The sequence below is a fragment of the Brachycentrus maculatus genome, unplaced genomic scaffold (genome assembly GCF_059751285.1).
Source record: "Brachycentrus maculatus isolate JH-2025_06_01 unplaced genomic scaffold, ASM5975128v1 h1tg000005l, whole genome shotgun sequence".
Lineage (NCBI taxonomy): Eukaryota > Metazoa > Arthropoda > Insecta > Trichoptera > Brachycentridae > Brachycentrus > Brachycentrus maculatus.
In genome coordinates, this window is record NW_028280760.1 from 2,034,342 (window position 1) to 2,047,500 (window position 13,159).

The 13,159-nt window shown below is 35.8% G+C and overlaps 1 protein-coding gene across 5 annotated transcripts in view; it reads right to left on the reverse strand.

Moving 5' to 3' along the window:
- Positions 1-13,159, reverse strand: part of LOC148313829 (uncharacterized) — a 143,644-nt gene that overhangs the window by 27,143 nt on the left and 103,342 nt on the right. For 4 of the 5 annotated variants that reach the window (XM_088257019.1, XM_088257035.1, XM_088257043.1 and 1 more), the window contains 10 exons: positions 9,259-9,399; positions 8,195-8,329; positions 7,616-7,760; positions 7,379-7,509; positions 6,022-7,292; positions 5,219-5,436; positions 3,445-3,755; positions 2,622-2,816; positions 2,252-2,551; positions 334-557 (listed from right to left, as the gene is read on the reverse strand). In XM_088257019.1, the coding sequence (XP_088113145.1) occupies positions 334-557; positions 2,252-2,551; positions 2,622-2,816; positions 3,445-3,755; positions 5,219-5,436; positions 6,022-7,292; positions 7,379-7,509; positions 7,616-7,760; positions 8,195-8,329; positions 9,259-9,375 (3,047 nt within the window). In that variant the 5' untranslated portion in view covers positions 9,376-9,399. The remainder of the gene's footprint in view (positions 1-333; positions 558-2,251; positions 2,552-2,621; positions 2,817-3,444; positions 3,756-5,218; positions 5,437-6,021; positions 7,293-7,378; positions 7,510-7,615; positions 7,761-8,194; positions 8,330-9,258; positions 9,400-13,159) is intronic. The other variant, XM_088257027.1, reaches the window with a different exon arrangement.

Consider the following 13,159-nt stretch of genomic DNA (forward strand, 5'->3'; position numbering starts at 1 on the left):
TTCAAATACTTGAAAGTGGTCATGTCGGGAGTCGGAAAATCGGCTTGTATATATGAGGAGACAATTCGTCGGTAGTTCTCGTCAGAATTTCGGGACGCGGATCTGACTTGGGAGGATGCAAAGGAGCTGGCAGCCGACAGAAAAGCCTGGAGACAGTTTGTGGACTCCATATGCTTCACTTAAAGAGCGGATACGGTTTAAAAATATATGAGGACATGCATGAATGCGGAAGATGCGAAGATTGTTTGCAATAGACGGATCGATGTGGCGTTCTCTTCTCTCTACCCACACCTAATGGCCAGTTAGTTAGTTTGGGTTCAGCGTCTCTCTCACCTCATCATCCGGCCGTCCACGAAGGGCTCGGGCTTGTCCTCGCGCGCGTCCAGCTCGCCGTCGCTCCTGGGCTCGGGGGGCTCGTCCTTGCGCGCCGGCAGCGAGAGCAGCCCCCGCCCGCTGTCGTAGCGCGGCAGGTACATGACGTGCCCGCCGGACGCGAGGTACGAGAAGGGCGGCTGCGGGCGCATCATGCCCGCCACCAGCCGCGGGCTGTCGTCCTCCTGGGGACCACACCGCAACACTTAGCACACAATAGTAGAAAAACATAATCGCAAAATTGTATCATGTGAAAGGGTTTGAAAATGTACGATGAGATGCCTGATCCGTGAATATTTTAAAGAGTCTGAAAGAATTTACAAACAAATATTATATGTACAGTACAAAGATATAAATATTTATTGGTTTGTTTGTTATATTTGTAGAACTAAATTTAATTTATGTATTAAATATATACACATACATAAATCGTAGTCGTACGGGAGAAAGTGACCAACTACCAAAACGTAAAATGTTCAGGAGCGCCATTTAAGTCACTTTTGCTTGGCAAGAAAATAAACATCAATGCAGTTAGTCATTTTTATCAAGTCAATATATTATGCTTCAAAGTTTAAAATCCATTGGGATTTTTATCAGGGCAATATTAAGCTAGTAAGATATCAAATAGTCAATGATCACGTTTTTGTAATAAAATGCACTTGGTCACTTTGTCCTGTAAGACTGCGAAATATATATATAGTATCAAACGTTTTGAAAATATTAGTCACTAGTCTGTTTTTGGTTGGTTGGAAGACATTGCTTTTTAGCAATAAGCTCGCTAATATACTTATTTCTTTTCTGTTCATGAAGTATTAATAAATTAATGAATATATTTGATGAATATGAGTATTTGGTGAATATGGTCAACTAGATATTGTCATGCCTAACATTGTCAGTCGACACTGATATCGTGGTGTGTCCCTCGTTTCATATAAATTTTCTTTGACTTTTTGAGCTTTGATCTTTCCCCTTTTCCTCCCTTCCATCCCTCTTTCAGATATTTCACAAATGTAGTAATATTTTTGAAGATATTTTACCTTGAGATATTTTTTGAAGTAGAAAACCATCACTTTTTTTGTATGCTGCTATGATTTCTAAATTATTGAAACATACTTCAATTTAAGTCTTTAACTGTAATATATATTTTTTTAAATCCTTTAAAAATGTCCATTAATCGGAAAGGTATCATCAGTTGAATTATATGTTATTTTATTTTGCGTGTACTTTTACAGAAAGCCCACCATCTCAACAGGTAAATTAACTCCTGTAAACTGTTTTACAAAAAATATACTTTTTATCGACTCTGGCGGGAACTGCTGAAGGAATTTATAGGCCTTAATGCATTACATCCTGTGTTTTACTCAGCAGTTAATAATTGAAACACTTTTACGAATTAGTTTCGGCGAATTCAGCAATCCAGGTTCTTAATATATTTTAATAAATGAGTAAAAAAAACGATGAAAAAGTTTTTTATTTATAAGGAAATTGGTAAAATTTTACAGTAGAGATTGGGGTTTATTTCTTTTAAATATCCATCTCTACTTTAGAAGGTACACTATAAAAAAAACATTAAGTCTAAAATCCCTGTTTGAATAAACCCTATTATTTAATGCTTTTAGCCTGAACAAAATATCCGCTATCAAACTTAAAGTTGAATTTACTTTTAATACAAAACATTTCAAACTACTTTGTGTATTTTTCCTGTTTATAGAACGTTGAAAACTTTATAATATGCATCATCAATTCAAAATTTCATATTTTAGAGTTAACGTTTTTTGCCAGTACACCCAGGATATATACTTTGATTGGTATAAGTGGACACACCTAGATTTGTGAACAGAAATTTGTTGACACATGAAAATGAGCATTGCAAACGTACCTGGTCCGAAGAAGGGGGCGTCTGCTGCTGTCCCGAGTCGTTCGATTTGGCCGTCGAGAGCTTTAAGTTGTGGGAGTTGAGCCCGTTGTTGAGCGAGTTGGGCGCCGACCTGCTGAGGAACCAGTTGCTCTCCGTCTGCTCGTTGCCCTCGTCCTCCTCCAGGTCCTCCTCCGGTCGCTTGGCGCCGAGCGCCACGCCGATGGCCCCAGAGACGGACTTCTTCAACTTTTGCAAACTGTTAAAGGGCTGTTGGAACTGTTTGTTCTGAAAGCAGTCGGAAAGACATAAAACACTTTTGGACTACTCGGCACATCAGAGCGGGCTCTCGGCTGGGCTGCGGGTGCAAGGGAGGATGGAAGAGTTACCGCACCTTGTCTCCCAGCTGGGCCAGGTGCGTCTCCCGCGGCAGCGAGAGGCTGAAGACCTGCTGGCGCGCAGAGAACTTGGCCGGGGCGCTCTCCGTGTTGGCGCTGCGCGGGGAGTCCACGCCGGCATCCGAGCTGCTCTCCTCCTCCAGGTCCTGTTGCGGGGTCCAGGCGGAGAGTAGCGTCCGCTTGGAAGGTTCCTATCAAACAATGAATATATTATTACGGTAATTGGTTTTCGCAAGAGTTCTTAAAATTTAGCTCGTAAAAAAAAAATACTCATGTTTCTTAGTTAAATTGAAAAACAAAATCTAGAGAAGGTTTTATTATTTTGAATTTTATAACAAAAAAATGGAAGAATTTAGTAAAAATGTATGTAATAGATTTTCTTCATTAAATAACGATTTAAAATACACCTCTATACATAATAATCCATTTTGTCCCCTTCCATATTAAAGTGGTTATATCGCATTTGGCGAAAAGAAGTCAGAATAAATAAACCTAAAATACTCGCTAACCAGTGAAATATCAGCAGGGCAATTGACACCTTAGCGCTTTCCGTGAGTAAAACAAACTCTAAATAAAGTTCCTGCATTCATCGTTCATCCAAATTTTCTACGATGAATGTGGGGATTTTGATATGTTCAACTCGAAATTGTCAGTCGATATTGATATCATGGTGTGTCCCTCGTTTCCTACAATTTGTCTCTGACTTGGGCTTTGATCCTTCCCGTTTGCCTTTCGTTCCTCCCGTCTCTTCTTCAGGTATTTTTTACAAATGTGGGTTTTGGCCCGATGTAACTAGACTTGAAGAGTTTGAAGACTCACCTCCCTCCTCGTGATTGGAGGGCTGGCCGTGTCGTCGTTGTTAGCGTCGCCCGAGATGCCGCTGTCGCCCGACTTGTCGTGGCGCTCGGGGCGCGCGGGCGGCGCGGGCGGCACGGGCGGCGGCGCGGGCGGCGGCGCAGCCTCCAGCGAGGCGAGCTGGCGCCAAGCGGCCGCGGGCGAGAAGCGTGGGATCTCCAGCTGCTTCTTGGGCAGCGTCGGCCGCAGCTGCAGCGCTATCCCGTGCGGGTTCTTCTCCGAGGACATCAGGTCCTCCGGCTCGGGCTCGCTCGACAGCGCAGACTCCGAGGAACCTGAATACAATCATCGTATTAAACGAGTAGAAATAATCGGCGGGCATGTGTGAGAAGATGCGTGAATGTAGAAGAGACGAAGATTGTTTGCAAAGACAGATTGGTGTTCCGTTCTATTTTTTCTGCCTGCGGGAAGCGACGTGATACGTTAGTATTAAAAGAGGAAACATTTTCAGTAGGTATTAAACTAAAATCTCGCTCACCAATATACCGATTAACCAATTTCTGTTGTTTGATTCGAAATCTAGTTTTGTTGTAAAATTTGTCACTTCCCTCTTTATTCTCATTCCACTCCCCCTAACCCACACATTTATGAGCTACCTTTCGGGAGACCCCTTGGTTAGTCTTCGGATCGACTAATAACGCATGTTATTTATTGATTAGGTATTAATTATTTGTGAATTACATGATAATTAAATTATTTATATAAAACACTTATAAAATATTATTTTTGAGTTTATTAATGTAAACAAGGCTAGTTTCGAAAACTACAGATGTTCACATCAACAATTGAAAGTATAAACTGACATGAAGTTCTTGAAACTAGTCGTGTTTAATAAACTTGAAAATGGTATAACACCAACAATTTGTCAAAGTCGTTTTTTTTTCACGCCTGTGATAAATACAGTAAAATAAATTGAATGGTATGGTAGCGGCGTATATTATTATTGCTTGCATGTTGGTGTACCGATTGTCTAAAGTCTGTCACGAAGAAAATATTAAGCGCAGAAATAAATAATGATGGGGTTCGGCAAAGAAAGAAAGGATTTAATTATCGCCTGCAAAAATATTTCTCAATTTCAACAAAAGAAAGAATATCATCGACATTACTGTAAAATTGCTGACTCATCGATGATTCTCGCATATAGATATTTGAAATTCAGAGACGCCCACATCGGCCAAACAAATGCTACAGTGTCATAACAATGGCATGTTAGATATTTTGTTGACATGATATTTTTAGGAGTTGAATTCGTCATAATTACAGAGTGTTAATTGATACCTTGATATGATAAATTGTGAAGAAAAAATAGAAGCTCATGAATATTGGAGAACAAAGTAAATATATACAAGACATGTGTAAGAACGATGGCCACATATGGGATATGGACCATAGCAGACACGGCGAGAATCAAATTTCTTCTTACAACTTCAGAAATGAGAACATAGTGGTGTATAACCAGAAACACGTTAAGGGATTGACGGAAACACGGAAATTCGAAAAATGCATAGTACGGAGGATATAGTCAGACGGAGAAAACAGCGAAGACGATTCTGGAATGCCCATGTCAAAAGAATGCAAGAAAATAGACAAGCTCGAATTGCTCTTCAAGAGAACTCAGATGGAAAAAGACCTCCAAAGCGACGGCGTGACAGCTGCCAGTTCACGTTTCAAGAGACGGGTAACGGAACAGACAGATCCTCGGATCTATAAGAAGGAATAAGACGAAGAAAATTGGTACCTTGAGGTAGATCTAATCTGGTGTTGTAGTCGTGCTTGGTAGTGGGATGCACCATCTCCTCTGCAGCCGGGTAGCCGTTGGTCTTGGGGAAGGGCTTGTAGTTCATCTGCAGATGTCTGCGCACCTTCTCGTGCGCGTCCAACTCTGGCTCTGGCGCGGGCAGAATGCTCTTATCCATGCCGAAGTAAAATGATTTACTCGGCTGATTTTGTTGATTTCTAAAACAATATTGGACCAAAGAATAAGAGACTATTGTTCCTTCGACTGTTCTACATTACAACAATACCCCTCATCCTTAACGAATGTCAACAAACGAGAGAAAGAAAGCCGATGTAATATTTAAAAACATGAGCTGGAGAATAACAAGTAAAAATTAACAACATTTTTGGGTGTGTCCAAATCCTTGTTAACAAATCTGGGTTTCTCCACTTGAAGGTATTTTTTCATTTTGTTATCTCAACATAGATGAAAAAGAATATGGAAGTATGGGTATGCGCAACACGTAGCAAAACCATTTTAGGATCCTTGCTTTTTTATAAGTCAGTAAGTCTCAGTCATACATACTTATTCAGTCATATTTATTCATCCATTCTTAACCCTGTCACGAATCGATCTTTTTATCATATTTAACTAAAAGATGGAATTTAATAAAAAAAATAATTAAAAAAACCTTTCTTCTCTTAAATCCATGTATTATTTCTATATGATGTATCATGTATTGCCAGTCTATTCAATCTCTGGGTTCGCTCATTCATTGGATATCGCTAGGGAAAATTATTTTCGAATAATAATAAAGTACTCGCCTGTCCCATCCAGCATCTTGTTTAATTCTACTGGGAGATTGTTCAGGAGTCGACTCCTTCCCCGACGCCTGTCCCCTGTCCGCCAGGACTCTGCTTTCTCTTCTGTTCCTGATGTTCTCCCGGATGACCTTATCGTTAGGTAAAACCTTCGCGCCATTCAGTTTAGACGCCTTGTTCGCATTTTCCTTTTTCTCTTCTCTAGCAATACGCGATGGGCGATCTGTTGAATTCGATTGTTTAGTGCGGTCGTTGGTATTATTGGATTTCAATTGAGTGGAAGTAATTCTAGCACTAGATTCGATGTTTTTGATTTTTCGTTCTTCTATTTTGGTAACTTTGTCTATATTTTTTCTTTCTTCTGGTGCATTTTTAGACCTAGAATCATTTTCCGATCTGTGGTTTGATTTTGAGGAATTGTATTTGTCATTGTTTTCGCCCGTATCGGGACTCGGCCTATTGACGCTCCTCAACTTCTTTGTGGCCATCAACAGCTCCGCTTGAAATTCAGCAGAAGCTACTCCATTGGACAAGCCGAGTGCTGGTGCAGATTTTCTATGGTTTATGGCATCAGTTTTATCTTCCCTATTTTTATACCTATATTCTATTTGAGTATCGTCTTCTCTTTCGTTGAATTTACTTTGACTGTCTAAGAGTATCTTCCGCTCGTTGTGCATCCTATTGACGCCGTTCATATTGTTTAAGTTTTCTTGGACTAGGCTATTATCGAATGACTTTTCTCTTCTTAAAACGAGAGGATCGGTACTTTGCTTTTTGAATCGTTCGGAGTTTCTGAAACCTTTATTCGATTCGAACCTAGACTCTGTACCCTTCGCTTTTTCTTTATACATATTTTGCTGAGAGTGCTTAGTTCTAATGAGTTCTTGTCTACTAAACGCTGTTTGCAAAATGTTTTCTTCTCTTTTTAGAGATGATTGAGTTTGCACCATATCTTCTTCTCTACTGCTGGGGTACTTCAAGTACTCGTCTCTATCTCGAGAAGGTGACCTGAGAAGTTTTTCTCTTTCGTTGTATCTATTTTGTTCGAAAATATCATTCGGATGGTGTCTCGGGCCTTCCATCTCGTATGGCCTCATCGCCTCCTGCGAGTGCTGAACGTATCCGTTCGACTGAATATCGTGATTGTGCTTCGAGTTCTTTTTTGTTTCGGCTCTCGTTTTAAAGAGGCGTAGTTTTCTCGATGGAGGCTGTGGCATTCGGTGGTCGTACGCGTGAGGAGCATTCCATGAATCCGGCGAGGAGCTGCCTTGCGTCTGCAAGGGAAAACAATGAGTAATAAAATTAAACGTAAGTCGCGTAAATTGAAACGAATTGGAGAGAAAAATCACATATAACAAACCTGCGCTGGTGGAGGTGGAGCTTTGTATTTCTTTTTCATATTTTTAACTTTTGTTTTTGATGGTATTATTTCCTGACTGTTACGAAGATCTGGTTCCGAACCGAAACGTTTTGATTGTACACCAAATGATTCTGAAAACATGTTAAATATTTTAAATAAATATAATTCAAGAATAAGAAATAAATTCAAGAAAAATACATTTTTGAGATATATTAAAATGAATACTTTAAACTCTACCTTGAATGGGTTCCTCTAGATGTAAATGTGTATGCGACCTATGGAGAGGATCTCTTTGATTCGAGAGATAGGAAAACCTCGGTTGCATTTGTCTTTCTCCTTCATATATTTCTTGTGTGATGCTTTTTGATCGATGAACTCCATTCTAGTAATTACAAAAATTAAGTTTAATAAACCACTCTCTTTAATATATGAGACAAACCTTTGTCCACAACACGAAAAACATTTTTTCAACCGCTATCTTGTAGCCACTTTTGGCAAAATATAATAGAAAATTTTCAAATTGAGCAAATTTCGGGATAGATAAATTGACATCATTCAATTTGCTTTATTCAAACAACTAAATCAAAAGAGGCAAGATTGAATAATAAGATATATTTAGCTATAGCTTTCCAATAAACATAATTCCTGAAAATACAACGTTTTGTTTACACGAGTTTAATCGAAACGAATAATAAAATTAGAACTTTAAAACGACAGAATCAGACTTGGAAATTTTAATACACGATTGAATAAAATTGAAAAGTGGTGGATTAAAAAAAATTAACTGATAGAGGTAGTAATAAATATTATACTGACATGGTGTACCGGGTCCCTGTCGTGTGGGAGCGCTAGAGAGAGGGGACGCCGCCCACTGATGGTGCCCCCCGAGTGCAGGATGGCTCCGTTGTTGGTGCTGCGAAGGCGGGGGTTCTGGTCTATGTCAGGCAACACCTGAAAAATAAAGTAAGATCACTGAAAAAAAATTACGCAGATTCTGCCATATTCAGTGACTACATATTTTGGACATGACAATTTCTTCAATTATATCCAAATCCAAACGGTACAAAGTGCATCGCACCGAACTGACGCGGTTGTAATATGATCAATAATTATAAGAAGATAAATAAATCAGTCCTGCGTTTCAATTTTTTCGACGGTTTGGTTAAATGAACTTTGATAGACCTCTATAACCTACTCTTATTATCCACCAAGTAAACTATTTATGAAAGGATGATAATAAGTGAATAAATGAGATGGAGAGAAACGAAATAGATCATCAGCTACATCATCCATGATTGTATGACTCATGACAAGAAAACCAACGAATCTACACCTAGTATTTTATTAAGTAAGTATTGTTAAAAAAAATGCAACACGGGGAAACCTCGAAAGGATACATATTGTTAATTTAAAATCGTTAATATGTGCATGATAAAAAAAAAACTAAATAAGGATACCGATGATGCAAAAGAGATTGGAATGAAGGTCATCACCAGAAAAATGAGTGGTAATGATAATTTTAACGTAATAGTACTTGTTTATATGCCTTACATATAACATTTCGTTTATGAAGAAAATGTATGAATAAAGAGAGGAAAAAAGTAATGGGGTTTTAAATTAATTAAAAAGTACTTTTTTAATTGATTTAAAAACGATTAGAAGATTTGAATATATTGAATTTGTTATTCAAAACAGGCCAAAAACCTACAAGAAGATTTAAAAAAAAAATTATAATTTGTATTTTTTGTTTCTCAACATCAAAAGCGGAAGTGCGATATATCTTCAGTTGATTTTTTTAAAGGCTTTAGGAAGCTTCGAAACTAGAAAAAAAAATGTCGATAAAATGTATTCAATTGAATTTGAAGTATTTTTTTAATTACCTTGAGGTGGGACGCCTTGAGTTGGGGATCGCTGGGCAGCGAGTGTTGCCAGTGGTTCGGCTGGCGGGCCGGGACCGCCCCCGCGTGTCCCGCCGCGTGGGACCCTCCGTTACCCATCGCGGCGCCTGCTGCTCATAGCATCTGCAATAGGCGGAACAAGCGGTTAGCTATATTGCCGTCAACAAGGAGTATTGAGTTGAAAAAAATGCTCTAAAATTGATACGGATATATTACAGGCCAAAAGTAAGAGCGAGAAATCACTTATCTTCGGGAGACGCATTAGAAGCGTTTAAACTTTGTTAAGTAGTCGTACTGCTGTATTGTTGTGTAAAAATGAGATGAAATGAATTGTTGAAAATGCGTTTATTTATAATACGTTTATGTAAAATTTGTTAGGAAGCCATTCCTAACAAATTTTAGCACCTCCAATGTATCTCCAGAAAAGTACATTAAACGTAAAGAGTCCATGTAGATTAAGTAGAGTAGTTTTTGGATATATTTAAAGGACTAGATTTTTCGCAAAGGTATCATTTTTTAAATAAACGCGTCCATATTTTCTACTTTAAAAAATGTTTACTTCAGATTCATATTTCTAAAGATTAAAAATAAGAATATTTATGTATTCTTTAAATGAATAGGTTTATTTTTGTATTTATTTTTCGTATACGTACGTTTTTTTGCGTTCTACGCAAAATTGTTTCCAAAAAACAGGATTGATTTTTTTGTACGAAAACGTTTTTTGTACGAAATTACCAATGACCATACTGAAATCAATTGCAAAGAAACGAGTTTCTATATAATTCTCACATAAATTTAATCTCATAAATTATTTTAGCTCTATGTAGCAATTTTCAGAGTACAGAAAATAGGTAGACATTTATTTTTATGTTATTATTTACTGCGGAAAAGTGATTGTTGTTAATTAAGTCGTTTCTTCAAGAAATAATCATGGTATTACATTGATGGGGATATCGTTTTTATTAAAATTCTGTGAACGCATTATTACATAAGGCACCATTAGCTATTCTCGGAATAAAGATAGAGGTAGGCGTTTCAAGAAATTCACACGAATAGCTACTTTTAAGGTATTGTATAGTGTAGAAGGTACCAGCTTCTTAATAGTAAAAGCGGTATCATAAGAACATTTCATCTTGAATTAAGTGTGTGTGTGTATACCACTGAGAAATTTGTTTATACATCTGTGTATTTTTTTTAAATAAATTAAAATGTCGGAATATGTATTCATGGTAGGTACAAATATTTCAGGAACCTGTAAAAAAATCCATTACAAAGGAACACAAAATGTTCACGATACACAAGTATATTACAAATCTACAATTTGAAAAAATGTTGCGAAAATTATGAATATGTATTCTATTTTTGATTTTGTATTTAAATGTAACTTAATATTACATTTATGTATTGTATTTTAACTAATATTTAACTGTTGCATAATATTATGCATATTACAACTACAATATATTATTATTAATATGAATGTAAATCAAAACACGATTTGCGATTCAAATATATTTTTATGCAAGGCACAGGCGACAAAACCGTCGAAAGGCGAAACCGCTTTTACAATATATAAATTAATTTCTTAAAATCATAAAATAAAGTATTAATTTTCGTCAATCGCAGAGCAAAATTTGTTTGATTCCCAAAACTATCGTGAATTAATTAATTTGGTATTTATTGGATATGCGGTGTATCATTGACCCGTCACATGTTACAGTTATCAGCTTGCCGGTGTCACCATAAAAATACTTTAAATACAATATAACATATTCGAATAATAATAAAAAAAACACATTTTTTACTCAAACTCAAAATAAAAGATGTTTTGATTTTTTTAAAGTCTTTTCTAGTGAGAAACTTGTTCAGAGTCGATCGCGAAAAAATCTTAAGTAGTTTCTAGCCCAAAAAGGTTGGGCATATGTGCTTCAAATAATAATTTTATTACACATAGTAAAATAATTATTTATCTCCAAGATTAGTTGCTCCATATTTCATAATATTTGTGACATATCGTTTTGCTTAATAAGTGTTTGTGCTCCTTCTTCGATGCAGCTTCCATAGAAGGACAAGTCAGGTATGTGATAATATTACATCTAGTGACGGGAAGGGTATGATACATTAGCAGAGCCTCGCGTCGCTGTATTGCTTTCTTCACGCGCCCTGATGACGCTCTCAGTGTACCATACATACATAACTATAATGCGTTTATATATATCGGCATAGGAAAACTAGTTATCTTTGTACACGAGTCTACTGTTATTAATAGTAGACTGAACGACAAAGGAGTAGAAAATGCTCAATAATGGCTAGCATAAACGTAAATAGTTAGGGTACAATTGAAATTTTGGTGTGAATTTAATATTTTCTTACGATGGGTACATACTTTCAGAATATAAAAAAATATAAATATTCATGTGTTTAAAATATTAAATCTCCTTAGATTGCTTTATTCTGACATACAGTTGCATTTAGTATGTTTGTTTTTAATACACCTTTGATAAGTAAAAGTAGATTTTTTGTGAAAAACAGCATTTTTTACCGTGATGGAAGCGATATCTATTGAACGTAATAGCAACACACTCTGTAATAAATATTTCTCATGACGAACACCATTCTTCTTGATAGCTACTATTTATAGTTTTACAAGTTTTTTTTAGCTACTAGCTTTGTTGAATTGATGTTTCATTTTTTATGTTTTAATTTTTTAATATTTTGTGAAATGAAAGACACAAAAAATATTATACAGTATGTGCGCTTTCTGTTGTCTTTATTTATAATTTAACAAAACTGCCATGCGTATTAAATGACAGGAACTCATTATTTTCTTATTATTTTTAACTCATTAATTCACGACTTACTTAAAAATCTCTGAAATAGTTAACAATAATAACGACATTTTATAAGTAAAATCATCGTGTGTATTACTTAATGCGTTATGTTTCTCTCTTTTCAAATTCACGGTATGGTGTATGAAATACTTTAGTTTTCACCCATAGTAAAAATTTGTGTCATGATATAGCCGAAGTGAGATTCCCGATTCGAGGTCCACAGTTTGATTTCATACTGTTGCAACTCGGTTTTTTTTCGGAGAGTTTCTCATATTCTTACTCAATCTTCGAATTTGAAGAAAACATTATAAGTATTTAAATAAAATTTCATACATTTACGAATTTATATGTATATGTTAATTACTCTACATATAAAAATATGATCCAAATAATATCTAATAAAACTTTTCCACATTCTAATCTAATCTAATCTAAGTAATTTTTGGTACCTACCTTACAAACTAAAAATATGACAAATGAGTCATTTACAATCGGAAAATAGGTTTTATTTATGTATATGTTTGGCATTAACTTTGTGGAATGAAATGATTATTTTAATATAAAAAAATTAACACTTGTATAAGACCATCGATGAGTTTATTAATGTAAACACGATAAGTTTTAAAAACTATGGATATTCTCATCAACAGGTAAAAATACAAAAGATATTGTATTTTTTTAAAAGAATTTGTATTTTCATATGAAGTTCTCAAAACTGGTCGTGTTTACATTAATACAGTTTTTTTTAATGGGTCTTATACAAGTGTTTATTTTTTTATATTTCAATCAGAAAATGCAAAATTTTATTATTTAAAAAAAATGTTTCTACCACTACATAAAATCTGACAGGAAAAATTCTACTTGATGAAGCAGTCAAGTTATAAAATATTTACTCGACAATAAGTGTAATCAATAAAAAACTAAATATATTTAATAAAGGCCCATCTTTATTCTATTTTACATTAATACTTAAAATAAAGAAATTAGACTGGAAATAACTTTTTAATATAAATTTAGATGCTCTCCGAAATATGGTGGTATAATATGCATAA